Source organism: Penicillium longicatenatum (assembly GCF_028827895.1).
Source record: "Penicillium longicatenatum strain IBT 33135 chromosome Unknown contig_2_segment0_segment0, whole genome shotgun sequence".
Classification (NCBI taxonomy): Eukaryota; Fungi; Ascomycota; class Eurotiomycetes; order Eurotiales; family Aspergillaceae; genus Penicillium; species Penicillium longicatenatum.
Genome location: NW_026643120.1, coordinates 5,050,632 through 5,076,953, shown reverse-complemented (window position 1 = coordinate 5,076,953; position 26,322 = coordinate 5,050,632). Strand labels below are relative to the sequence as shown.

The window sequence follows — 26,322 nt, the reverse complement described above, 5'->3', positions numbered from 1 at the left end:
ATCTTCAGGGAATGTGGATATACCATTGGCGGCATAAGTTTGATTTTTGTGAAAGTGAATGATACGACTATATTTCTTCCATTCAGTTTTAGTGCTGACCCCTATTCTGGGGTTAAATTAGTTCGAGGACTCCCCGAGGAACCTGACTAGCTCATTCGCACGGAGCAGTACATGGCCTCTTGATTAATGAAGCAAAGTTCGCTATGTAAAACAGTTGATGAATAATTTTTGACGCTCAGAAAAGCAACTCCTTGCCCGCAGCCTTGAATCTCGAAACCATAAAGCCCGGGCTGCAATTTGCTTCCCAATCCTCATCGAACCCCGAGTTCGGGTTGTGTGGGTTGAATGTTTGCTTCGTTGAAAACATGAAGCCGCCGCGAGGCTCATCCTCTAAGCTGGGAGACTCGGCATCGCTACTTTCCGAGTCACTGCACGGGCACGTAGAGGTCGTCCGGTCCCCTGGCGTGGTGCAAGGACAAAGGCCCAGGGAGCGATTGCACGGGACACATTTGTAGTATGCCCGACTGGTAACACCGGAGCTACCTGGGCGTCTGGATAGACGCACTCCTGGGAGTCCGCATTGTGGGCATTTCCAGCCTTGTGAAGCACCTTCGAGCAGTTGGATAGTCATGATGGTAGACGGAGGACTCTGTCGCATTGACTAAGATACTGTATAAGTGACTGATAGATGGAAAGAGATATGTACTACTCACACTGAACTAGAGCTGAGTAAAATAAGGCAAATAAGGTCTTGGGGTATCAAAGTATAGAGGAGCTTGTTTGATACTCCTAAAAGTCCGGGGAACCGCTCATTTTATAAACATTTTGCGGGGGAGGACGATCAGAATGACGCTATTTGGATCAGCAAAGGTAGAGAAATCCTAATATTGAGCAATCGTCATGGGATCCAAGTCAATTCATGTACAATCACGTAAAAGTAAGGGGTTCTAGACTCAGGCGTGATCACGAACGTCAGGGCTGACTGGATCGGGTAGGTAAACCCCCGAGGTAAAGCGAGATTTTAGGTAATATCGCGCAAATTGGTCAAGTGACCTTGCACACGTGGAAGCTCTTGTGTGTCCCCTTGTTCCATTTTACGTTTCTCTTAGTAAATAGGTTTCTATTTTCAGAGAAATGCAGAAAATGGCTCGGGAGGCCGCCGGGCCGGGGTTGAGTTCGATGATTCCATTTGCTGTGGGGACCGAACATTCCCCGCATTCTGGGGCGATTCCAAGGTTCGAGTCTCCAACTCTCATGCCCCTTTGTATACGGACACACACCGCTCAACGTGACTTCAACAATATAAACAACCTGACTAATCTCACACGGACTCATAGTTGATCCAAGTGCACATACCCCCTTTAATGCCTACGTACTCGGTTTTTCTGTTGAGCCCAACGGGCAAGTTTATGCATTGGTCATCGCTGAAGTCATATAGGTTCAAAAGCAGCGCATGTCCATAACAAAGCGTCGTCAAAAATACATCGAAGGGGAAAAAAGTAACATCCAAAACCAAAACCAAGCAGAAACAAATAACCTCATCAACTCCGAAACAATCAAAATCGGAGGCATGCATGCGTGTATATATGGCCCAGCAGGCCCAGCATTGTACAGGAAAAGCGCAAAGTCTCGTCAAAAACTCCAAATCGGTATATGGGCTCGTATAAGGGCTCGTCATGATGGTTGCGTGAAAAAAAGAAAACAAAGGCGCAATTGGGATATCATATCTTTTTCGTGGCGGGTGGTCGGCGACATATCGGTATTGCGATCGAAGGAGATAGAGATTTGGACATCGATCGATCGACGCAAGAATTGACTTTTCCAGAGAGGTCACCCTCCCTCTACACTCTCTTCATCTGCCTCCCTCTTTTTAGAGAAAAATGAGATGCGATGCTGGACTGCAAAGATAGCGAATCCGGCAATGGCAAGGAGGATGAACAGCACGATGATGATGATCGCGATGGTAATGTTGCGCTTGACCATCTTGTCTAGCAAGGACCTCCAAGGGCCGAGAAAGAGTAGGTGTGCTTTTGAGAGGTTCCAAATAACTTGTAGATCGGAGGCAAAGAAAAGCTGCGCTTCAGAGGTATATAGAGTGGTTGACAACTCTCCCGACCGACTTGGTAAGGTGATGCGATTCAAGGTGACACTCAGCAGTGCGTTGGCAGCGATGAGGGGTATATTGTATACTCCGAATAGCCAGGTGTAAATATCACGGCACTTTCCCCTCTCTTTACGTGGAATGTGGGAAAGCAGCAGGACGTAACAAGTTTGATTTGCAGGGTGAAATTGAGAAAAGAGAAAAATGTGGCGACCGGACTTTGAATGGCGTTTTTAAAAACGATGAATCCTTCCCAGCCATGTGCTTTTCGCGGTGGCTGGGGTTTGAGATCTGGGCCGCGTGGGTACACATACAGTTTAGCGCCCGAGACCAACTACCTGATATCGAGCATCAAGTTTTAAGGGAAAAACAGGGAGTCCTTCAATTTAATTTATAATCCATATTGATCAACATTGATGGTAGAATACGGTACGTGGAGCAATTATGGATAAAAGCAAAGTCATGTTGGAAATATCTAGACGTCAAGAAGGTACTGAATGGTTCCCAGGCGTGGGGCCCCCTAGTGCACTATTCGAGGTTATGTGTTAATGGATCATGTATTCAGCAAATGAAAATCTTGTTATAAGTGCCCGGATGGTCTAGTGGTATGATTCCTGCTTTGGGCTAACATCCTAACTGCAGGAGGCCCCGCGTTCGAATCGCGGTTCGGGCCTTCTATTTTTGCGCATCCTTATCTGATGCATTATTTTAACTGTCTCTTTTTCATCTTTGAAATACTGCAAAGTGCTCAAGATTTCGTTTTTTAATACCTTTTTGGGTCATGAAAGCCACACCTCTATGTGTCACATATATAGCTTATTAAGATAATCAGTGCCCGGATGGTCTAGTGGTATGATTCCTGCTTTGGGTTAACATCCTAACTGCAGGAGGCCCCGCGTTCGAATCGCGGTTCGGGCCCTCCTTTCTTTTTTTGCTTTTTACTTCCATCTACCAATGGTTTAAGCTTAAAATGCAATGAGGTGAACGTAGCCCAGAATTTGTAATAAACCACGTGGCCACCCGGCAGGTATATCCACGCAAGGGAAACAATAGGACTTAGGTAAAGCATACACCATGCCCTACAAGGTGAATGCAATGGAACAAAGAGCCGCGAGGGTTGGAGATGGATAAATAGTTAGAAGAATACAAGGCATGATAGAAACCGGAATCTTCCGTTCAGATGTTTCCCATTCAGTAGCAAATTTGGAAGTTGCGACGCTTTGTGCTTTGTGTCCAGGTGTAAATATGAAACAGCGCTACTTGGTGAGAATGCCGTCCCTTAGGTTCAATACGGCTTTCCAGTAGATGTCGTATAGTATGCACGCCTAGGTCTAGTAGTATCCACTCCGAGTTGCACTAACTCAACCCCACTTGATTGGCCGCGGAAGTCGCAAGTCTTAGCTTAAATAACCTTTGATATTTTCGAAACCAAAGCCGAAGTCCGCCGAGTTTTAGCCGTAAGGCTTGCAATTAATTAGCATTTTGACTCCCTCGTGGCTACGGGGCCTGGGTCACCCCTGCATTGATCACCCAGAAGGCCCCAAGGTCCACAGCTGAAGGGTGACGTACAGAAACCCGAGGTCCATGTTTATCTTTTCCTCTTTCAAGAGATGAAGTGAGGCCAGTGAGCCATGGATAATCGAATGCTTAATGCCGGAATAGACAATCACTTGTTTCCTACAAAGGATTTGCTCTGCCTACCTAGGACCTAGATAGCTACTTTCCAATTAGCAACCAGGTATAGATTTACGGCAAGAAGCCGAGAAGTTAATGTTATCATTGAGTGGCACCTACTATAAAGATGTAGTAAGTGCATCCCGAGGTCCTCTACGCGCAAAACTGAAAGAGTAGGTGCAATTGGGCATTCCTGGGCACTCATTTACCTGTCTGCCTTAATTCCATCTTGACCACAAACTTCATCAACGCTAGCCCCTCCTTCACTCCAAAGCTATGACAAATGACACAATGCCGCAGACATCCGAGCTAACGGGCGTCAATAGTATGGATGTATTATTGATTGCATCTACCGGATATTCAGGCACAATAGTCCGAACCCGATGACCACGAGGACAATCCTGATCGATGTGAAACATTTCAGGTTATTCCGTACAGGGATCGACGCTGCATGCTGTGGCTGTTTTCTCCGCATCCATACGGAGTCCACAGATTGTCCCTCTCCCTATCCACATTCTACCACCCTTCCCTAGCGCGAGGGGCACATGTGTACAGCAGCGGGGCACCTCCCGTGAAGATCTTGGCCAAAAGGGTTTTTAGATGACCAAGAAACGTTCAAGAACACCTGGGTAAGTGGAGAACGTATTTTGGCAAAAGTCTTGGAATCACGATGATCGCAAAGCCTCAAATGGCGGCTCCACCGGGAATTCTGGTAACGAAGCGCGGACCGTGCGCGGCTAACAACTTGTACCATTTAACCATGCGGACGGAGAACAGAATTCTCGCCCGCGATCGACATGACAGATAACTCCCGGATGAGCTGGGTTGCGTTGCACCCGCAATCAATGCGTCAGGACACCGATTCTTGAGTCTTCTGAACGGCCAAAAAGGTTGCAGAGAGGCTTTCAGAGCTACCAAATTCGCTTTTGATACTGGGCGCTTCGTGCAGCTCTCGTCCAAAGACTCATCTCCGAGGTGGCAGGGATCGTTCTTTCTCTTTGTTCCCGGCCGCCACCAAATCCCACGCTATTGAAGCTATCGCCCGCCACTTTTTTTGGGCGGGGATATTTTCTCGGTTGACAGGCGACGCTTGCCCTGATCCCGGGAAAACGAACATCATACCCAACATAGGCAGTGGAGACCCGAGATGGCATACTAGTTGTTTAGTCGCGGCTGGGCACAAGAGTTTGCAAGTGCACGGTGATTGGTTTTTTTTTTTCCCCTTTTTGGTCCCCGATCCCGGATCCCATGATTGATACATTGTTAATTGATCCTTTAGCTACATTGTGATATTTCCTAGGGTTTGCTTAGCAGAAAGACGCGAGGCCCTCGTCTAGACTTGGGATGGTATCCACTGGAAATTGGCAATACTGGGAAACTTTGACATTATGCTCTGAGCGGGATACACCACGGGCTGACCCATGGAACCGAAGCTGTCTACCGAGTAGAAGCCGAGAAGAGGGAAAATCAAAAGGGAAAAAAAAAAGACAACATCTCCACCCTCGTTCACGCTACTGAGCTATGACTGGTGCACAAGCAGCTCCGCTCTCAAATGGGTCATGTCCGTGCATCGTTGACTTCTCAGGTTCATAGTATGGTTCGTTGCCCAGAGCTCCACTTCTCGAAAACGCCCCCTGATGAACAAAGAAAGTGCATGATAGGGCGTAATTGACTCATTTCCACTGTGCCCCCGTCGATAATCAACGGTCAAACTTTGTTCAAGTGGTTCGATACCCATTCGAGTACTTCGTGTGCATGGAACCTGTAATGCATAGGACACAGACCAGCTCACTGCGCGTGTGGATTTGGTAGTAGACAATATCATTTAAAAATCCAATACTTCCTCAATCTCTCCCCTAATCTGATCATTAGATCCTCCTCTAGTCCCCACTGTGGCTTACTGGGCTTTCCACTTCACGATCCTAAAGCTGGCTTGGTGCGCCTCCAACCCTTAAATCCTAGCATCTATACTTTCCCCTTTGGGATCGAGAGAGGAACCTTATTTGCCAGGCTCAACCCACGATCGTCATTTATCCGCTTCTGGGTGGAATGCAGTATTAAAGGAAGTGGTCCTGGCTTCGATCTCCCCTCTCGACTCTTTTCTTTTTTTGCTGTCCAGACCCATTGGATCTACCTCGGTGGATTCTTGCATTCGTTTCACTACACACTCCTTCATGCAACGATGACTACTCTATCCACCGTTCGAGGCCGTGAGGCCCTTGCGTGCAGCACGGTCTTTACCTGTCTGGCTACATTTCTAGTGGCCATTCGTATCTACACCCGAGCATTCATGGTGAAGCAGATGGGATCAGATGACTATGCTATCCTGGTTGCCTTGGTACGAGCGAATTCCAGAAACACAGACATATAAATTTGTCAGACTAACGTTGCCCCCTAGGCTTTCTCATGGGGTTTCTACGGATTGTTCGTGGGTGGTAAGATCTTTAGCCCTAATGCACTTCAGGTCGAGTGACAACTAACACCCAACTAGAGGTTTACCACGGTATGGGTGCCGATTATGATATTATTCCCCACCAGACATACGTGACCCAGATGCTGTGTTTCTGGGCCTCCGTTCCAATCTATCAGACCAGTCTGATTACTACCAAATTGTCGATTCTCCTCCAGTACCGACGAGTGTTCTCCACAACACCGCGTATGCGATTGGCTTGCAACTTGCTCATCGGCTTCCTGGCCATTTACGGAACCTGGACAATCATTAGCGCCTGGGTCAACTGCATTCCTATTAAGAAGTTCTGGGATCCGACTGTTGCGGGCTTTTGTTTCAATAAAGAAGCACTGTGGTTCTCGAACTCTGCAATCCACATCTTGACCGATCTTTTGATTCTCATCTATCCCATGCCCGTCATCCGATCTCTTCAATTACCCAGCAGACAGAAGATTGCTTTGATGGGCGTCTTTGCCCTAGGTGGATTGTATGTTCTGGTCCCCATGCAGCCACAACTTCCCCAACACAGTCACTAACGCAATTCTTCATTCCAGTGTTATGATCACCAGTATCCTTCGCTTGAAGAGTCTCCTCGTCATCTCCAACTCCAGTGACCCAACCCGTGAGTAATGAATTTTCCCAACAGCCCAACTGAACCTATCTAATTAATTCCCTACAGATGACAACGTTGGCGCTGCTGAATGGTCCGCAATCGAATGCAACGTCGCAATCATCTGCGCCGCGCTCCCAAGCACACGAGCCCTCTTGTCTAGATTACTCCCCCACATCTTCTCCACGCGCAGCAACGGCTACCGCAGCAAGACACGACCATCACGCACAGGCCGGAGCGCTCTTACTGGCACACATACCAACGTACAAGCATCCGTTATCGGAGGGCGCGGCCTCGACCACCCAGAGTATGATCTGGAGAACCTTTCTCCGACTGGCTCGTCTTATGATGGTTACTCCAAGGAGCAAGAGGCTAAGGCTGAATTCTCAGGCATCAAAGTTACGACATTCGTGACGCAAGAGTCGGTTTCTACACCGGCTGACAACAACGATTCTGGGAGTACGAAAGACCTGGTTCATACTCATCGAGAGAGTTTCTGATGCTTTCTCAACCCTTTCCTCCCTCTTTCGTCTTCCATCTTCTTCTATTTTTCATGATTTTGCGTCTTCATTCTTTTCTTTTCGGTCTTAGGGTGGATTTCTCCCTGTTCGCTTATTGATGACTTGGTCATCACCTCTTTCACTACGAGATACCTTTCCTTTTTGTCTTTCTACCTTTCTCCGTTTTTGCATGTCTTACTATTATATTTTGGGCGGTCTTCTCTCTTTAATTTGGGTTACGAGAGGAATGATTATTTATGTCAGGTTAGGGTGGGTTGGATTTTAGCTAGATATTTTTTTGCATATACCCCGTCGGAGAGGCCGACTTGATTCACAAGAAAGAAATATCGAGATATTTGAATAAACATTTGACATTCATGACATCATCCCATCTATGTAATAATAATAAAAAGAGCTAGACTGGATAACATGAGCCATGGTAGTAGAATTCATGATGCATTACCTACTATCCAGGGAGCTGGGAAGAATTAAGACCATTGGAACAAGTATACACGCCAAAAAAAATGTAAAGATGAGACCAGCCCATTTGCATCCGGGATATGCCCGCAAGATTCAACAAGGTAAATAAAAAGGCGGATTAGAACAAAAAGCGGTGGTCTGAAATCATCAAGACGTAAGTCTCAACCGATATAGACACCAGTATGTGCAAACCCAAAGCGTAGAGTACTACCACTAATGCAAAGCCAGAACCGTGCGAGGTGCAATGATTATTTCAATTTCCTATCGAAATGAAATACCCTTTTACTCCCATACATTGGAGAAGAGGTCGTCAGATCCACCAAACCCGCCTGCCGGCTTGGATGAGTTGTGAGAGGTCGTAGTAGTTCCAGAGGAGACGGGAGCAGCGCTGGTCCATCCGCCAAAGTCTTCATCAGCAGCCACGGCCGGGGTCGGCTTGGATGCCGCACTGGGCATACCCCAACCACCTCCAATATCATTGGCAGTCAGTGTGTCGGGAAGTTTCATCATAGATGCACTAGAGGCAGCAGGTGGGGAAGCAACTGGTGCTGGGGCAGGCTCAGGTGTGCTCCAAGCATTACCACCCCAAGGATCCATGATGCCCGCAGCGGCAACGGTGGCAGCGGGGGCCTGTGGCTTAGGGGGCATAGGAGGCTGGAAAGAGGGGGAAGAGAGGTTGAACGCAGAGCTCATCTCCTGTTGCGGGGAGACAGGATTGGGCTTAGGTGGCGCCGCCGGAGCAGGGGGCGGGGAAGAGAGGCCGAAGAGGTCGTTAGAAAGAGATGACGACGGGGGGTTTGGCTTGGAGGGCTTGGGCGGAGGAGGTGAGGCAAACCCGCCAAAGCCGAAATCTTGTGAGTTCGAGGAAATAGATGTTGTTCGAGACTGAGGCTTAGGTGCAGACATAGTGGGGGAGGCCAGGCTATCAAACAGGTCGTTGCTGGCCGATCCCGAGGGCGAAGTGACTTTGGGAGCAGCGGGGGTGGACTTCATGTTCGAGAAGCTCGTAAGATTGGCGAAAGGAGATGGCTTCTCAGCCGGCTTAACCGGGGGAGGGGAGGTAGTGGAAGGGAAGCTCAGGCCACTGAAAGCGTCTGTCAAGCCGCCCATGTTGGAAGATGCGGACGGGCCCGCTGGATAGGCCATATCACCGAAGGAGTTGTTCCGCTCATGCTGAATGGGAGCAGGCTGAGGTTTCGCGTACAAGGACAAAATTGACTGCTTCAAATCCGGCCGCGACATGCCACTGGGTGCGGCAGGTGTAGATGCAGTGCTCGTTGGGCGGTTGGCCGCAGCTGGCTGGGTGCTGCCAAAGAAGTCGAGGCCAAGCAATGAATCACCAGGTTTCTGAGTCTTTAGCTGTGGCACAGGCTGAGAGGACTTGGGTGGCGGACGAGGGGTGGGTTCGGTAGTGCTGGGACGCACTGGGGGAGATATATCGTCACCAAACAGATCGATCGACGGTTGTGGGCGGCGCTGCAATGGGGGTTGACTCGGTGCGACTCGTTGAGAAGCGGAACGTTCGATCTTAGCCTTTTCCTGTACAACCGCGAGAGGCTGGTCGGTCAGCGTGCTATCCCAAGTGATTCCAAGCGATTCCAAAGCCTCCGGACTGTATCTCAGGAACACTCACCACATCGTCATCGTCACCTTCAAGAGTCGAAGGGTCTGGCATCGGTCCATCCATCACCCAGCGCTTGGATTCATACTTGGTGCGGATGAAGTTTTCGATCTTACTATTGATATACGCCGTCAGTAAGCCCGACCTAGGCTCAATCAATTGGCAGTCACTCACGCATCAGATGGAACGTGGCCGGGTGCTAGTTTGTCTTCCCAGTATCTGTTTACCGTTAGCAACGTTACCCACACGGTCAATTGCTTGTAGCTGACTTGTTTGCTCGCCCATTGCCCCATTTCACCACGCTCTGGACTTGCTCATCGGTCCAGGTATCGAGATCCACGGACTTGACCCGACTGATGTGTGTGCCCATTCCACGGTGAATGCCAGAGCACCGGATACAAACAAAGACACCTAAGTTCCATGACGCCCATCGCGGATCTGAATTGAGCAGAAACCATTAGTTTTCGTATTCGTATTGTGGGAGCCAGCTGGGCGCGTGGGCGGGCAATCGGAGTGGACACTCACGCTTGTTGCGCTTGCAGTCGGCACAGATCTTGTTGGACTCGAGTTTCAGCAAACTCTTGATTGTCTGCTGGTTCTGAGCAGCCTGGCCCGGGGTCGCGCGTCGAGACATGATCTTGAGCGTTCTCGGGAAAGAGTTGTCAAGGAAAGGAGGAAGCGCAAGTGGCGGGAAATGGGAACTGGAGTGAACAATGCGGCCTAATCTTGGCTCGCAGGGGTAAGTACGGTGGGTCAGGGCTGCCACACCCGCAGTTTGACGTAGATAGATTTGGAAATTGCATTTTGGATATCTTTTCTGTGTAATAGGAAATTAAGTGATATTACGAAGTCGCATTTCCCGCAGATTGTGTACAGTGTTTCAGTGATGTGGTTGGTCTGTTGGCAAGCCTGTGATCAATGGCCGCCAGGGTCCTTCTATGTGCGCATATAGAGTACCTCGTGGAAGCCTTATTTTCTTTTCTAGAACACCTTATATTATGGTTAAATTATCTACATCAAATTACGCCTTGGACTTGCCACTGGTACCTTCATCCTCTGTGAACCGCAGACTGACACTGTTCACACAGTGACGCTCATCGGTCGGGGTCGGATACCCTTCACCCTCGAAGACATGGCCGAGATGGCCTCCACAGTTGCTGCAGGTAATCTCGGTGCGCTTCATACCAAAAGTGTTATCCACATGTCTCTTTACAGCACCGGGAATAGAGTCAAAGTAGGCTGGCCAGCCACAGCCAGACTTGAATTTGTGATCGGCCTTGTACAGCGGAGCGTTGCAACCGGCGCAGTTATATACGCCCGTTGATGGAGAGTGGGAATCATATTCACCGGTCCCGGGACGCTCTGTTCCCTTCTCACGAAGGATTCTGAACTGTTCTGTATGTTCAAGCAACGTTAGCAAGAATGACTTCTCCGATGACTTGTTGCTGGGGAGTCAACACGCACCAGGACTCAGAACCGCCCTCCATTCAGCCTCGCTTCGCTGATCAGGATACGACATGTTTTCTTTTGTTTCGTCTGGCTTGTTTGAGCTGAAGAAGGCGCCAAAGAATGGAATTGTTGGGGCTGCTCGGAGTACTTTGGAGCCCGCCGTCGGACGAGTGTTGCGGGCGGAGGTGGAGTGGGGTCGGAGCAGGGTTGCGGACTGAACGAAGGCGCGATGCCGAAGAGGGGCCTTTATGACAATACGCGCAGCTTGAGATCTCATGGAGGAAGAATGATTGATATTTGTGCTCAGGGAGCTTTGTGAAGAAGAGTGAACCTGAGGCCTCCCGGCTTTTTACGTCATCACTGCGGGGAGCGGCGAATGCGAACCATGGAAGATGCCAGAGTCTGGGGACATTCGATCGAACAAGCGAGAGCACCTCGCTCATTGAGGCTTATATTAAAGAGCAGATGTGATAGATAGATCTGACCGACTTCCACCCTGACTAACCCAAACGACGCCATTGCTATGTTGCGGGTATCCTGTACATAAGTAACAAACAAAACATCAACATGAGACGAATGTATCCACAACAAGTCAAACAGATAAGTTATCTTAATAAAATCATGGAAATCAATCTCAGCTCCGAGCCCTTCCCGTGACAACGAGAAATCCTCGATCAACTTCCACTCGCCACCCTTCTCGCATCAGCATTTTGCTAACAGCGGGACCCAGGCGAGATGTGCCATCATGGCTGTGGTTACCGACACCAGTGACGATCTTGTATCCACCATGAACATGTTTGCCGCCCCCACGAACATGCTTGGTATCTCCCAGATTGTTCCACCAGGCTTCAACCCGTTCGCGGGTAATGCGGACAGCATTGGTCACATTGATCCCATGTAGATCAAGATCGCCGTTGGTCGACTGCCGAGTCACAAGCCTGTCTGATGCTGTCGCCAGATGATTCATCGCGAGTGCGCGCTGCTCTTGTCCCCGCTCGCGATAGACTGCACTTGCACCAGCAAAGAGGGGGTTGGACTTAGCGCGACGGGCGGCCTGGCTTGCTTGCTGATATGCAGAGACACCTGCCGCGAAATGAACTTCGGCGGCGGCCCGAGCCTGCTCGTAATCGAACGCACTTGTGGGAGCTCCTCGACGACGGGCCGGACCATGATCAACTTCATCATCTTGCGTGAGATCAAGCGGAGCTGCAGACAGTTTGATGAGATCATGTGCTGAGCATTGGAGCTGCTGAACCATCACTGCAGCTAACTCATTCGTTGCCGAGATAAGGTTGCAGGTTACTCTAAGTAGCCCGATCAAAGTAGCTCGCGGAATTGTTGGATAGTCATGTGAGAGCTCGGTCACTTGTGCGAGCATTACTGGGTCATCATCAACCACACTCGGGTCTTGGGGGGCCTCAGCAAGAGCTACTGCTCGGATAGTCGCTGGCAGTGACATTCCATTAGCATGATAGGCAGAGTTGACTTTTTCCCTTGGTAAATCTGGGGCCCGGGAGCAGATGAACTCGATATCAGCCTTGCCAGCCTCCCATTTGTTGACAATCGCAGGTTCTGAATACGCCCTCTCCTCTAGAAGATGTGCCTTTTGTTTCTTATTGCGTTTCTTCTTGCGTCCAGATTGACGGCCGGCATCACCACCATAAATATCGAAACCGTCGATGCCTTTTGGGATGAAGATTTTGTCATCATCCTCGGCTGCTTGCGTTTCATCAAAGAAGGACAGATTCAAGAGAACGTCCATTGCTCTGTCAATATCTTCGCTGCTCGTCTTTAATGCCTGAGCCACGCTCAAGCGAGTCATTGTGGGGAACATCTCCAAGAGGGCATTCGTCTTATCGTCGAGTGTCGCTCCGGTTAGCTCAAGAGATCCGTCGGCCGCAATTGTATATACGGCGTGCGAAGTATTCTTATCACGACTATCATCAGAGATGCTAGTGACATCAGTTGCAGTGCATAGGGACTCATAGCCATGGACCGAGGTTCCAATTTCTGAACGCATCCCGCTCATGTCGAAAGTTTCCAGACCATGATCATTTGCAGTACCAGATGGATCAAAGGGAAGGTTCTCCTGTTCAACGGCTAGTTCCTTGATGGCGTTCAAGGATTGTTTAAGCTGGTCGATATTCTCGGGTACCGTTAAGTCATATTCGGAGGCAATCGCGGCGAACAATGCAGAGTCTACGGGTGGGCAATAGCTCCTTTCAAGTTCCTTCAAGAGTATAACAAGTCAACTCCAAAATGTTTTCCATTTTCCGATGGTGTATGAATCGCCACTCACTGCCCAAATGTCCTCACTAGGATCCCCCATGGCTCAATATTAAAGGCGGTCAATGGCAGAATAGCGGGGTACCACGATATGCATTCCTGAAATGATTTCTCGGCTTTCGATAGAAAAGTCAAGACCACTGGAGCTTTGCGAATTGTCGCACGCAAGCACATGGAATATGTACACAGGCAGGATGGGTAAGGAAAGTGGCAGTTTTAGGTGTGAACATTTGAAGGGTGTTGGAGAAGTAACATGCAAGACTGACGTTGTTTTTTCTGCCGTGAAAACATGACCGCCCTCCCCCACGTGGACACCTTGCATTTAAGGTCCACGTACCTAACTAGTTACCTCTTACCGTCGTTTGACTTCTATACCTTACGGATCCAGCATTTGAAGTTGTTCTGCTGTGTTTCTCCCTGTTCCAATTCTGCCAAAGAGAAAGCGTCTTGGCTCCAATGTAAGGATCCAATCCGGGATCCATTGGAACACCCAATGGACCTTTAGAATTCATGTATCCATAGCCTACAATGTCAACATGAAAGTCAATATCATCATAACCGTACCTCACCTTAGTTAGGCATCTCCTTGCTCAGGCACAGCACACTTAGATATACACAGTTCTGAGGTTGGTTTTCATAAGCCTAATATTGTGTGACAGGCAATATATGAAATTTCCAAGGTTGTAAAAAAGCATCATCCGCCTGGGCAAGTCCTAAAATCTCATCCAGACCCTGAGATTCCGTTATCTCATCTCCTGGGCAGATATATAAAAATGGCAACAAAATCTTGAATATCAGTCCGACCATGATGGAGGCGTCGGAGAACACAAATACGCGTCAGGTCTGGATGGGGGTCACTTTGCCAGCAACAATCATAACAAGGATCTGAAGTGCAACCTTAGCCGACGAACATTTGAAGTATTTTAGTTCCTACTAGCGATTACCCAATCACGGCTATTCCGAATTCGTACCCATGCTGTACGAGTACAGTCGGTCCATGTAGGGTGCTGGCCCCAAGGCAACCGCGTTTGACTCGCCCACCACAGTAGCCAAAGAGCTACGATATGCAATATGACAGCCTTAGAGATAGACGAACTTCGGTAGAGCTATAGCGATCTCACGATGACATTCCCGTGTTGCGTGAGGGTAGACGTCAGGTTGAAAACATAAATGGGCTCGGCCCTTGCCTTTGTGGTACAAAGATCCATGGTGACTTTCCGAGACCATGAGCAAGGGCATCCAGCTTTTCCGACGTGCTAAGGCCTTCGGATGTATTCCTTGGCGGTTCTCTTAGGTTTTCAAGCTCTGGAAAAGAAAATTCTGAGACACTTGGTTGATCTGATGTGGCTTAGGTTGGCTGAATTACCCCTGTGTTTTATGTTTGATCTGTCAATCGCAAACAAGGAATAGCTTCCAATAGAGAGACAAATCGCCTCTGGTGGCTATAATCAGCAAAGTTGATCTTTATGTAATAAAGACTGCGTAACCACAGTCGTTTGCGAGTAAGGCCCTGTGATCAGTACTTGTTGCGTGCTAAACGGGCTGCAGCGGTGCCCCCAGGGGCCATGTACCCTAGCCAATTGTCTGGGCAGTAGAAGGACCAAGGTGCAACAAGCCATCTCACTTTCAATACAGACAGGCACTGCGCAGAAACTATGACGCGCGGCCGGTTCAATTAAATAGGTTGTGTGGCATGAAGTCGCCGGTTCGAGATTTCCATTCGGACCAAGATCAATCTTTTGGCAAGCTACGGCATCCAGAATCTTCGTTTTTCTACCATAAACTATACATGTTCCCGGGGCTCAGAAGATACAGCCCCTGCCTTTTGCCTCTTGTACTCCTTCCAATCTGGAAGCATGAGACATGACGCGAGTAAACATAACAAGTACCCTGGTCCAAAAATAAAGATTGGCATGGCATGAGGAGGACCCTAGGAGACCCAAGAGCTCTTCCATGTCTCTGAAAATCTTATAAGATATTGCTCTCTCGGTCGGTTTTTCAGATTTGTTTCTTCTTTCCCAACCTTCTGGCCTATCATCTTACTCGAGGGTCTTATCCATTATCTCCAGTTCCTTTCTACAGCATAGCCGGTGGTAAAACTTGATCCATCACAATGCGCATCGCCTTCTCTTCTTCCCTGTTGGCCTTCGCCGCCACAGCTGCAGGTATGACTATGAATGCTTTCGAGGATCATCAAATTTAACGAAATTTCCACCAGGTCTCCGTATCCTCAGTCCAGCCATTGATCAAAAGGTGGAGCAGGACGACACCATCACAGTCCGATGGGAGGCCGTGTCGTGAGTGAATGTAACTTGAATGGTTTCATGAGCCAAGAGAATATTAAATCGGATATCTAGGACCGATCCCCCGAAGATGGATATTTATCTGGTCAATCAGAATGCGTACCCAAACACCCAAGAAGTGATTGCTACAGGTGTAGACACCAGCCTCGGAAAGTACACCATTAAAGCCAAGGATGTTGGTGATGTTGACACTGGGTATGTGAAACTTGCATTTCCGGAGACCAAAGCCTCAAATATTGATTTCACAACGTAGTGGCGGTTACCAGGTCAACTTTGTGTCCACAACCGGTGGCGGCATTCTGGCTCAGTCGCAGCAGTTCAAAGTGACGCCATCTAAGGCTGAAGCCTCTAGCTCTGGTAAGATGACCAGTACTGCTAGTGAAAGTTTATCCACTTCTGCCTCTATCTCTGCGTCGACTTCTATGATTTCTGATTCCTCATCATCGACTGCGATGAGTTCTTCGACTTCTGCTTCTCATACTTCTTCTCCGACAGCTTCTTCTACTGCTTCTTCGAGCGCTACTCACACCTCCACCAGTGCGTCTACCTCTGCCACTTCTCCTTCATCTACTGCTTCACCTACTTCTACTTCTGCCCATACCTCATCTGCTATGACGAGTTCTACCAGTGCGTCCACCCCTGTTGCGTCTTCCAGTTCTTTCTCAAAAAACACAACCCCTTCAAGCACTGTGTCAGCCACAAGCTCTTCGCACTTTTCCATGACTCACTCCTCTACATCAGCCCATTCCTCTTCCATGTCGTCCACAATGTGGACTTCCACAAAGATGCCCTCTTCTACTATGTCCTCCTCTTTTGTGTCTTCCACAAAGACCCCATCTTCTTCTATGTCATCGTCCTCTTTCTCTCGCACTCCTTCTTCGTCTCGCACCGTTAGCTCCACTATGAGTGGTGAGTAAATGGTGCCATGTTGTGGTTTCCAAGTTTTATTTGCTGTTTTGAACCACTTATCACCGTGTTTTCTCCATACTGACTTGGCTCTATTAGCGAGCTCTTCCACTACGGCCTCCATGGAAACGTCAACTACCACTAAGCATGAGAAGACCGCGACTTCCACAGAGAGCGCATCGGCTACCAGCACCTCGAACGCAGCTGGCTACCTGATGCCCCCGACCCAGGCCGGTGGCCTGCTGCTGGGACTCTTTGCTCTGGCTCTTTAAGTACCGTTGTGGCTTTTTCCGGTTGTACTGAGAGCGACAAGTTATTCATTTAACCCTTTTCAAAATATACGACGGAAGAATGTGATGTCTATGATGAGCTTTTCTAACATAGTGCGGGATAATGATGAGGAAGATACAGTTTGATTTGCGCTTTATTCGTGCGTTGATGGAAATCTGAAATCTAGTTTTGCTTTTATGACCATGGACCTATGCTATGTCCTTTATCTTAATACGAATTGCAATAATGTTCAAGTCTTGGAATGCTTCCGAATCTAGCCAATCAAGTTGATCCATTTGAACCTCGGTAGAAACGTCGATCATTTCGGCTTCCCCGCAGTGCAATTGATGCAACATTTATCTTTCCCTCCAACTAGTTTTAATTCTCATTTGAACAGACTCATAGCTTTCTCACAGATATACCGCTTACCTTCAAAATGCCTGTACTCACTCTCCACCTCCTCACACTCAACAAGGCGACAGATGCCCAATCATTCATTCACCAGCTCAAGCAGTCCACAACCAAAGTCATCGTCGCCTCACGTCCCCGACACACCGTAATCCATCCATCCATTCTAGACAACAGCCCGCTAGCCACAACAAAATGGGACCTCCTTCTTCTCCTTCAGAATGCCTCGGCACCGACGGAAGATCCAATTCCATCTACACTCCGCCAATCAATCGGCACCGAATACAAGCTCACTACTGGAATACCATCAAAGCTCATCACCAGCTATCCCGCCCGGGATGCCGAACTCAAAGCCAATGCATCGTCAATTCCACTTACCGGATCCCTAGATAAGATTCTAAATAGCGAGACAAAAACCACATCCCAAAATCTAGAAGTCTCGCCCGAGCTCCTAGATTTCATGACCACAGTCTCAAAAACACATCCGGGGCCCGTCACGATGCTGAACTTGTTACATTTCCATCATCCCAATGGTAAACAGAACTACTACCAGTATGGCCAAGCGTTTGTGCCCGTCGCAGGGAAACGAGGTGGAAGTGCCAAGTTGGTCGGGAATGTGGTACCGCCTGGCCAGGGCCGGGATTCCCGGGGCTTGAGTGATCGGCCTGCGAGTGAGTGGTGGAATGAGATCTCGATTGTGCATTATCCTTCTATTCGGCATTTTTGCGATATGCTGGCTGGTGATGATTATCAGGCCATCAATGAGAAGTATCGGTTGTCGGTGAGTGGATTTATCACAGTGTGGTGCGCAAGTCGTACATATTGATGCTGACCACTATCTAGGCCCTTCGTGATACGTTTTTGTTGTGCACGACCGAGTTTGATGTAGAGGAAGCGGGCAATGTCAAGCTGTGATACACTGGTTAGAGGTGCAGTTCTACGGATTATATATACTACACTATGGAACATGGTGAAGCTTGTAATGTGTTCGATGAGCTGGGTATCTGGGAAATACGACAATGAGACATCCTACTCCTGAACGCTGAAAAAAAAGATTGCAACCTTAGATAAAGCCAGGTCGACAGTAACTCGAGACTCTGCATAACAGAAATTTTCCAAAGGCATAATCACGCCACGCTTAGCATCACTGGTCATGACTTGACCACGCTGTCATGAGGGCGATCCCAGGTGCGAATATGTCCTTCACCCAATCAATTAGTACATTCGCAACAAAAGGTCTAGAGATTGATTCATACCTTCAAGTGAGGAAGTCATAATGCAATCCTTCTGAAAACCTAGCCAGCAAATGGGATCTTCACCGACGATTTTAGACTATATCGCAAAGTTAATTTACCGAATAATATGCAGTTCGCTAGATATATAGCGTACCATAATAGGAGGCAGAAGAGCAGTCCGCGATCGGGGTTCAACAGGATGGCTGGTCAATGGCTCGACATCTTCGTATGTGTTGTCTGTTCTTTCCGAATCGGATCTCATGCGATTGCCCCAACTGTCAGCACGGTGGCGATGTGTGGACTGGGAGCTCGGTGCGACAACACTGGTACGTTGTCTGGTGGAGTTTTGATGATGCTGTTCAAGGATATTAGATAAGAGGTCACGCCAAAAATGGACAACAAACGAACCGCACGAGGGCGATGGAGCATTCCAACGCTGAAATCCCAAAGAAGTAATCTACAGTCATCACCGACACTTCCGAATCGATAGGTCTTCTGGTCACAGCGCCAAGGATCGAAGGCTACTGACGACACCCACGAGTTGTGGCCTTGACATCTGGCTACAATTTTGCGTTCGGGGAATGACCAGATCGTCACAAGATCATCCTGGCCGCCCGTGACGATGTATTTCCCATCGGGTGACCAACAAGAACAGATCAACCCACCATAGTAGCTTCTGAAAATATCCAGAACCCTAGTTCTTTGTTAGCGACGGCAGTTGGACAGAGATGTTGTAGACCTACTCTTCTTTCAAGTAATCCATGAGACGCAACGAGCCATCCTCCATAACGATTGCTAGATGCCGCTGATCTGGCGAGAACGAAAAGTGAGAAATTTTTTGACTGGCCAATTTCCATAATGAAACAGGATTGGTCTTCTGGTTTCGCGAGTTGACTGATTTAAGAATCTCCAAGGGGTATTGACTGGGGTCTCTCTCCGGGATGCCGGTGGTCTCTGATGTGAACAGCGCATCCTCCTTTTCCTTATCATAAACCACCAAAACACCGTTGGCATGCGAGGCCATGAACAGATTCTCGGATCCAGGAAGCCATTTGATATGAGTCACAGGTGAATTGTTGATCACACCGTTTTTATTGATTCGGGCATACTTTTGCGACAGAGGCTCATACCAAATGATGTCCCCCGCAGAAGACCCCATCACAATATCCAAGTGAGAGGAGGTCTTGGTCAGCTCGTTGATATCATGGCACAGCATGTGAGCCTTGGTAAACAAAACTTTCGTGAGATGCTCTTCCTTTGACGTCGAGGTGATATCGAGCCATTGAAATGCACGATTGATGTTGGCAAATGCAAAAGTCCCATTTGGATCGCGTTCACTCAGTCGCTTGGCCGATGTCTCGTGAGTGATCACCCGTGAAACAAAAGACGAGCTACTCTTGATGATATTGTTCTTAGGCTTTCGTCGCTTCAATGCATCCTTTGCAGGTGGTACTGGTGCCGCAAGCGCTGGGTTTCCATCTCCGAATTGAGGAGCGGAGACGGCTCCCTTGAGAAATATCGGTGGTTTCTTGCGAGGATCAAGGCTCACCAAAGATAACTTTACGCCAGATGTGGGGGGATTAGGAACCGTCGCAAGAGGGTTGGGATTGATAATCGGGGCCTCGGAGGGATGAGGAGGGGGTGTTGCCAGGAGGAGGTCGTCTTTAAGTGTGTAGGTTCCTAATGCGTTGCCCAGCAGTCAGCAATATGGTCTTTTTGGAGGTTGAAGGATGTGTAATAAGACGTTCACTACCATCATCGTGAGCGGCTCTCAGACGTACCTTCTCCAACCTGCAGTGGACAGCCACCTTCCGGGTGGCTAATGGTGTTGTTTGTCTCGACGACTGGGACCGCCATACCATTTGCCGCCCCTGCCGCGTAGGCGACAGGGATAGTATAGCGGGGAGGTGGAGGTGGTAGAACACTGTTTATGCGGTTAGTTCATTAGAGCGAATAGCACGAAAAAACAACAATGGTGACAGTAACAATGGCCTCATTGCATAGATATCAATGTCGACACATGACGTGTGTCGCATATCAGTGACTTGGGGCGGAAATGCGACTATGACGTCTCGAAGATAGTGATAGCTGTGCAGCAGCGGAGAAAGACGGGAAATTAATATCAAAGGGGCTTGTCTTACAACATGGCGATTGGATTGTTGAACTATAGTCCCAATTCTGACCAGATAAACCTGTGCAACCAACCCACTTGCAATTCGGACTCGCAATCGGACACCGACTTGTGATTCGACAAAGTCCTCTGATTGGCACCACAGCTAATGCAGGGAAGTATAGCGCCGGACTACGTTTCTTTTTCCTCCGAGCCGAACAGGTGAGGATGATACAGCTTTAGCTCGAACAGGTCAGGCACAGCCCGGTTCGTTCGGATGAATTCCCAGTCTTGAACGATCGAAAAGAGACCGATGTCGCACAGATGCTGCGTGAAAGCGTAAAGATAGATATCCTTCCCAATGGATAGTGGGGAACGAAGAAAGGAACAGGGGATTGTGAGGAGAAGAGGAGACGTAGAGATCAGCGAGACGACGGTCCGGGGTAGAAGGCGAGCGGAGAAGTCTCGTGCCTGGCGGGCAGGCGGGGCTCCCGGGTTAACTCCGGGCGACCGAGAGAGATTTAGGCATTTAATCTGCATCACTTTACATATAGATCTAAAATATCAATGGGAGATTGAAAAGAGACAAATATTTCCATGGGGTATTATTATGATAGTTTCTACATGCAATTCAACCAGGCTCAATTCCCACTGCCACTGACTCGGCGCCATATCATCACGGCAGCCGCTCCGGCACAGGCCACCGCCCCAAGCGCAATACCCCACGACATCCACTTGCCCTCAACATCTTCTTCGCTACGGGGAAATGCCGTACTAGGCTCCATCGCGGCCTCGGCAATGTGAACAAAAACTTCTTGGATTGAACTCCAAGTGACGCTGACATGCAGTGGTGGGCTGGGCATGTTCAGTATGGCTGTGTACTCGTGGGGTTGGTGCTCCGCCCTTTGGGTGGTACGGTCTAGGTCGGCTTTCAAAGCAATGAAGACACTAGGGAGTTCTTCTAGATGAGGGTACTTGGCCCGCAGCGCAAGAATATATGCAAAAGAGTCTGGGTCCGATGAGTCGTATGTGTAGGCGACCACATCACACTGGTCAAGCAGTTTCGTCTGGTTTTCAAGAATAGCGGGCTCTAACTCGCCCATCTCGTCCATGATCAGATAGCATTGTTTGCCACCAGGCAGCTCGACTGTGTTGACCGCGGTGCGGGGCTGAATAGTGGGATGGTAGGTCGTATTGAATCCACGCGAAAGAAGAGCGTCAAGTAAGGCGGATTTCCCCGACCCGGGGGCTCCAAGGACGTGGCATTGCACCACATTTCGCCCGACTCGACCAGGGCGCCGGCGCCGTTTACGTGGTCTTGTCATTTTCAATGCGGCTGTCGTGGAGGGGTTGCTTCGGTCAGAAGACTCAAAGCCAAGATAGGCCAAATATTCTAACGTGGTCTTTGGGGACATAAAAGTGGTCATACTCCATTGGGCCAACCAGCCCTGGAGTGTCACATGTCCAGCTTCATTGCGGACTGTTGAAGAGGGGAATGAGCCGTCAGCCCAAGATGCTGGTAGGCCAGGAGTCGGTGCAAACAAGGATGACAACTCAGCATCGTTCAGACCACCATCATTGTCTTTGTCTGACAGAAGGAACAAATTCACAAAAAATCGGTAACCCTCGGGAGAAAGTTCTGCGGATGCAAAAGGTGGGACTTCGAAGCGAGGATGTAGGAAGCTCTCTTGAAGTGAAAGGTTATCGGTGTACTGGAAGGCTCGCAGGATAATCCAAACGGTCTCATGACGCCCTTTCTCTGCATAGAGCTTATTCAAATGAATAAATCCGGGACAGTCAATCCCGGAATCGGTTACAGATTGGGGATAGGTCTTCTGAATAGTTTCCTTGATGTGGGCCAAGTCCTCTTCGCTCAGGGGCTTCCCAAAACATCTAGTCTGAAAATCTCCAATTTCTTTATCCGATAGATATCCATCGCGGTCTTGATCACTCAGGTAGAAAATGCGCTGCAGCGCTGCCACTGCTGCCGGTTTCAATTCAGCCTCCTTTGAATCAAACAATGGCGCGATAGGATGGGTAACGGCTTTTTGGCAGACAAAGAAAGCTTCGTTGACGTTACGATGTTCACGAGCGCTCGTGCGAATACAGGAATCAATTTCCTTGAACTCGGACATCAAAGGCAACATCTCCTCCTCAATGACTTGTGCCTCATTGTGGCTCTCTGCCAGGTCTGATTTGTTGGCGCATAGAATGACGGGCACATTGACTCCAAGCGACCTAAAATATGGCAACCAGAATAGTGCGACACGCTCATAGCTATAATGGTCGGAGTACACTAGGAGGATGACGTTGCATTTCCGGATCTCGCGCGCCAGGTTGGTCCGTTCCTGCGGCAGGGCCGAGGTGTCGACGACCGTAGTTGTTGTTACATTCTCCGGGGTTCCGATCGTAGGAGGAATAGTAATTTGAGGAAGGACAGGCTGGATCTTGTTTGTGACGAAGACACCTTTAACCAGCGAAGTGATTAGGCTGGACTTGCCGGTGCCTTCGTCGCCGCAGACACAAATCCGAACTAGAGAAAGATGAGTCAATAGCGCGTCAATGTTGACCTTAGGAACCATCATACCTGTGGCCATCTGCAGGACGACAAAAATGGTTACAGTCGAAGCATTACCGAATGACCGGCCACAATCCGGGGTTCCAAGGATGTTTGGGAATGATAACGAGAGTTGCGTCGGGGCCGCGGCAATAACCAGTCCCACCGCTTTAGCTTTGAACTACGTAATTTCCAAGGTTGATTTCAACCACCACATGGAGTTCATGCTTTTATGTGTTTGTATGTAGACTCATCTACGAATTTGATTCGCAATATGTTCAATCTTGATATGGCTTCCAAAATACCTACATCATTCAGCGGCATCCGACAGTGCCTCCATCATTTTTCATTGACATCCAACCAGGCATGTGCCTATTTATATTTCCAGCAGGATACATATAGAAAAATCAGGTCCTAATGACTAAGTGTAGGTTTATTTAATCTGGGACATGCAATTTTTCGTGATTACTGTACTAATTTTCAAGCACACGATTGACTAGGGAATACCGGGTGTATGTACCTAGATAGGCAATGCCAATTTACTACAATCGGCGAGATCGCTTGCCTCTACGGCTTTTCTGGGGCTGGGAGACGAACTGAAGTATTGATTGGAAGGCAATATAGAATACGGACCTGGGGGCCATTGATTTTGACTTTGTGGTTGAAGGCTGCCGGCGGTTCCAAGCGAGGCTGTACATGATGACTGCGTCACTATGTGTTGGAGAAAGAGGGGATTAGGCAGGACCATCTTGAGTATAAATATGCCCTTTGAGCAAACGATACAGACTCGTCATTTTTCGGTGATAGTAGACGGAGAAACAGATCTAGGTACAAGTTCAGGGTTTAACTACGTACAGGTACAGCACCAACCAGCCGTTGTCCCGCGTCCGGCATTGGGCCCACATTCAGCCCCATCTTCCTGACTAACCTGCCCGACCTTGGGAAGTCCGATCAACAGCCTCCTCGCCTTGTCAGCCTTTTCTCCTCTCGGTCTTCACTCATCCTCTTTTGACACCTTCAGGATGCCTCTCGGGATCCACAACCCCCTACCGTCGTCTTTGAGCAGTATGTATTTCACTTTCTGCCCTGCCCGCTTCCCCGCAATCGCTCGCGGCATGTCCGGCTAACTAACTACCTTCCGATGACCAGGTGAATGCAAGAAGGCGGCAAAGATCTTGACCTCTTTCGTGGATCCAAAGCAGGCTTTCGGTCCAGACAAAGTCATTCCACCGGATGTTCTGGCCGGTGCAAAGGTGAGTGAAATCCCTTCGACGCGGGGTTGGGGTTGACCCGCTGACATACGACGTGTTCCAGGGCTTGGCGATTTTGACGGTTCTGAAAGCCGGATTCATTGGCTCTGGTCGCTTCGGTTCGGGCATCGTTGTCGCTCGCCTTGCTGATGGCTCCTGGTCGGCTCCTTCCGCTATTATCACCGCTGGCGCGGGTGTTGGTGGCCAAATCGGGTTCGAACTGACTGACTTTGTCTTCATCCTAAACGACGCCTCGGCTGTCCGCGCATTTTCTCAATTCGGCACACTTACACTGGGTGGTAATGTCTCGCTCGCTGCGGGACCAGTCGGTCGAAATGCAGAAGCCGCTGGTGCAGCCAGCACAAAGGGCGTCGCAGCTGTCTTCTCCTACTCAAAGACCAAGGGACTTTTCGCCGGTGTCAGTCTGGAGGGTAGTATGCTAGTGGAACGTAAGGATGCCAACGAGAAGATGTATCAAAGCCGAGTCTCGGCCAGCCAGCTTCTCACTGGTACCGTTCGGCCACCACCATCTACCGACGCCCTCATGCGCGTTCTCGATTCACGTATCTTCCAAGGCAATGTCCGGGCGCAGGGCGATGCGATGTACAACGACGTGCCGGTCTACGACGATAGTCATGACGATGTGGTCTGGGAGGGCCGAAGAGGCTCGGCCTATGGCCAAGGTGCGCGACGGGAACGATCGAACACCCAGGATAACTATGAATATCGTGATAGTCCGCGACGCACAAACACATGGGCAGACGACACCTATGATCGGCCAGCAGGGGGTCTAGGTCGCTCGGCAACAACACGCGCTCCTCCTCCCGATACTTATGACAACTACGGACGCAGCAGGAGCAATACTTATGACAACGACGACTATTCCTACTCGGACCGCCGGCCGACCCGGCCTAGTGCACCCAAGCCGGTCTTTGGGCAAAAGACGGGTGCAGGTGCGGGACTGCGGCAGGATCAGGTGGTCGCACTTTACACATTTGACGCGGACCAGGAAGGTGACTTGGGATTCAAGAAAGGTGAAATCATCACAATTATCAAGCGAACAGAGAAAGCAGAGGATTGGTGGACCGGTCGCATCGGCGATCGCGTCGGTATTTTCCCTAGGTAAGCATTGAAGATCCCCCTGTCCCCAAGACATGAGCATGAGTTTCAGGGGGCTGACTGCATTCCCAGCAACTACGTTGATACCTCCTAAGTTTGTCATTTGCAAATATGATCATCCAGTCCTCCTTACACATTGTGGGCATATGAAGACATGATCGGATAGGGGTGAATGTTCAGTTGGGGGCGTCTGTGGATTCGTGTCTTTTCTCCCTCATTTTTAAATTCCCACTTGCGTTTTGTCAATTTATTTCTTCTTCCATCACACGAGCGCAATTCTTGTTCTGGTTCCTCTCTGTTCCGGCATAGCACCCGGTCCAAGGTGCGTTGGGATTACGTTTTTGCGCAGTGGATCCTTCCGTTCAGCACGTTCTTAGAGTCCTCGTTCCGCCTTTCTTTTATCGACATCATTGCGTGCAAATAACGTCGAGTGCTCCCTTCATACCTAGTCTGAATAGACCCATAAACTCCCGTTGAAGTACACATAATTTCCGGAAATGTGGCAATAGCCCCAATACTTTCACAGATTGTTCCAAGGTTTCTCACCATTGCCCCGGTGCCCATGTAGAGTGACACGGCTCCTTCCCTGTGCTTAGATGATGACTTCAGGGAAACACTAAAAGCGGCCCCTGAGCCCTAGACCCTTGTATCTTCAGTGTACCAGGTTGATTTTGTGCTACTAAGAGACCCTCTTCTTGCAAGAGGAAAATATATATATCTCTGAGTAGATATGCAAAAGGGAGCAAAATCATGACATCAGCAAGCACATACAGTATATACTTAGTTGATCTTGAAAGTTGAGTCGTGGTCCAACCATGATCTGGCGATCAGCGATCAAGGAAGAGGTCAATTTGTCTATGACTCCAGCCCGGAATGGTCGTACTTGGCTCACGTCCGACAGGGTTGAAATCTGAACCAAAGTGAACCACTAGTATGGAACAGTATATGTTGCAGTTATATTAATACAGCTAGGGTCAAATCTTGGGATGCTTAA

The 26,322-nt window shown here is 49.1% G+C and overlaps 10 protein-coding genes across 10 annotated transcripts; 4 read left to right on the top strand and 6 right to left on the bottom strand.

Moving 5' to 3' along the window:
- Window positions 1-235: 235 nt before the first annotated feature.
- On the bottom strand, window positions 236-631 carry N7484_004407 (uncharacterized protein; the record flags this gene model as incomplete). Its single annotated transcript, XM_057114827.1, has 1 exon — window positions 236-631. One exon carries the CDS (start codon window positions 629-631, stop codon window positions 236-238), a length of 396 nt encoding a protein of 131 aa, XP_056974967.1.
- Window positions 632-5,957: 5,326 nt separating this feature from the next.
- N7484_004406 (putative integral membrane protein) lies at window positions 5,958-7,334 on the top strand (the record flags this gene model as incomplete). The annotated part of the gene is made up of 5 exons (XM_057114826.1): window positions 5,958-6,113; window positions 6,174-6,210; window positions 6,267-6,711; window positions 6,779-6,846; window positions 6,904-7,334. The coding sequence occupies 5 exons, from the start codon at window positions 5,958-5,960 to the stop codon at window positions 7,332-7,334; spliced, it is 1,137 nt and encodes a 378-aa protein (XP_056974966.1).
- A 762-nt stretch (window positions 7,335-8,096) lies between these two features.
- On the bottom strand, window positions 8,097-10,069 carry N7484_004405 (uncharacterized protein; the record flags this gene model as incomplete). Its single annotated transcript, XM_057114825.1, has 5 exons — window positions 8,097-9,371; window positions 9,448-9,550; window positions 9,610-9,654; window positions 9,705-9,873; window positions 9,961-10,069. The coding sequence occupies 5 exons, from the start codon at window positions 10,067-10,069 to the stop codon at window positions 8,097-8,099; spliced, it is 1,701 nt and encodes a 566-aa protein (XP_056974965.1).
- A 387-nt stretch (window positions 10,070-10,456) lies between these two features.
- On the bottom strand, window positions 10,457-11,161 carry N7484_004404 (peptide-methionine (R)-S-oxide reductase; the record flags this gene model as incomplete). Its single annotated transcript, XM_057114824.1, has 2 exons — window positions 10,457-10,830; window positions 10,900-11,161. The coding sequence occupies 2 exons, from the start codon at window positions 11,159-11,161 to the stop codon at window positions 10,457-10,459; spliced, it is 636 nt and encodes a 211-aa protein (XP_056974964.1).
- A 357-nt stretch (window positions 11,162-11,518) lies between these two features.
- N7484_004403 (uncharacterized protein) lies at window positions 11,519-13,213 on the bottom strand (the record flags this gene model as incomplete). Its single annotated transcript, XM_057114823.1, has 2 exons — window positions 11,519-13,114; window positions 13,184-13,213. 2 exons carry the CDS (start codon window positions 13,211-13,213, stop codon window positions 11,519-11,521), a joined length of 1,626 nt encoding a protein of 541 aa, XP_056974963.1.
- Window positions 13,214-15,283: 2,070 nt separating this feature from the next.
- On the top strand, window positions 15,284-16,651 carry N7484_004402 (GPI anchored serine-threonine rich family protein; the record flags this gene model as incomplete). The annotated part of the gene is made up of 6 exons (XM_057114822.1): window positions 15,284-15,335; window positions 15,389-15,467; window positions 15,528-15,668; window positions 15,727-15,885; window positions 15,969-16,363; window positions 16,479-16,651. 6 exons carry the CDS (start codon window positions 15,284-15,286, stop codon window positions 16,649-16,651), a joined length of 999 nt encoding a protein of 332 aa, XP_056974962.1.
- Window positions 16,652-17,085: 434 nt separating this feature from the next.
- On the top strand, window positions 17,086-17,972 carry N7484_004401 (uncharacterized protein; the record flags this gene model as incomplete). Its single annotated transcript, XM_057114821.1, has 2 exons — window positions 17,086-17,838; window positions 17,901-17,972. The coding sequence occupies 2 exons, from the start codon at window positions 17,086-17,088 to the stop codon at window positions 17,970-17,972; spliced, it is 825 nt and encodes a 274-aa protein (XP_056974961.1).
- Window positions 17,973-18,208: 236 nt separating this feature from the next.
- Window positions 18,209-20,438, bottom strand: N7484_004400 (WD40 repeat domain-containing protein; the record flags this gene model as incomplete). Its single annotated transcript, XM_057114820.1, has 7 exons — window positions 18,209-18,258; window positions 18,314-18,389; window positions 18,447-18,647; window positions 18,701-18,986; window positions 19,036-19,972; window positions 20,074-20,216; window positions 20,434-20,438. 7 exons carry the CDS (start codon window positions 20,436-20,438, stop codon window positions 18,209-18,211), a joined length of 1,698 nt encoding a protein of 565 aa, XP_056974960.1.
- A 605-nt stretch (window positions 20,439-21,043) lies between these two features.
- On the bottom strand, window positions 21,044-22,999 carry gem1 (ERMES complex Ca(2+)-binding regulatory GTPase GEM1; the record flags this gene model as incomplete). Its single annotated transcript, XM_057114819.1, has 2 exons — window positions 21,044-22,935; window positions 22,990-22,999. The coding sequence occupies 2 exons, from the start codon at window positions 22,997-22,999 to the stop codon at window positions 21,044-21,046; spliced, it is 1,902 nt and encodes a 633-aa protein (XP_056974959.1).
- A 982-nt stretch (window positions 23,000-23,981) lies between these two features.
- Window positions 23,982-25,422, top strand: N7484_004398 (SYLF and SH3 domain-containing protein; the record flags this gene model as incomplete). Its single annotated transcript, XM_057114818.1, has 4 exons — window positions 23,982-24,024; window positions 24,109-24,212; window positions 24,274-25,331; window positions 25,401-25,422. 4 exons carry the CDS (start codon window positions 23,982-23,984, stop codon window positions 25,420-25,422), a joined length of 1,227 nt encoding a protein of 408 aa, XP_056974958.1.
- Between the last annotated feature and the right edge of the window lie 900 nt (window positions 25,423-26,322).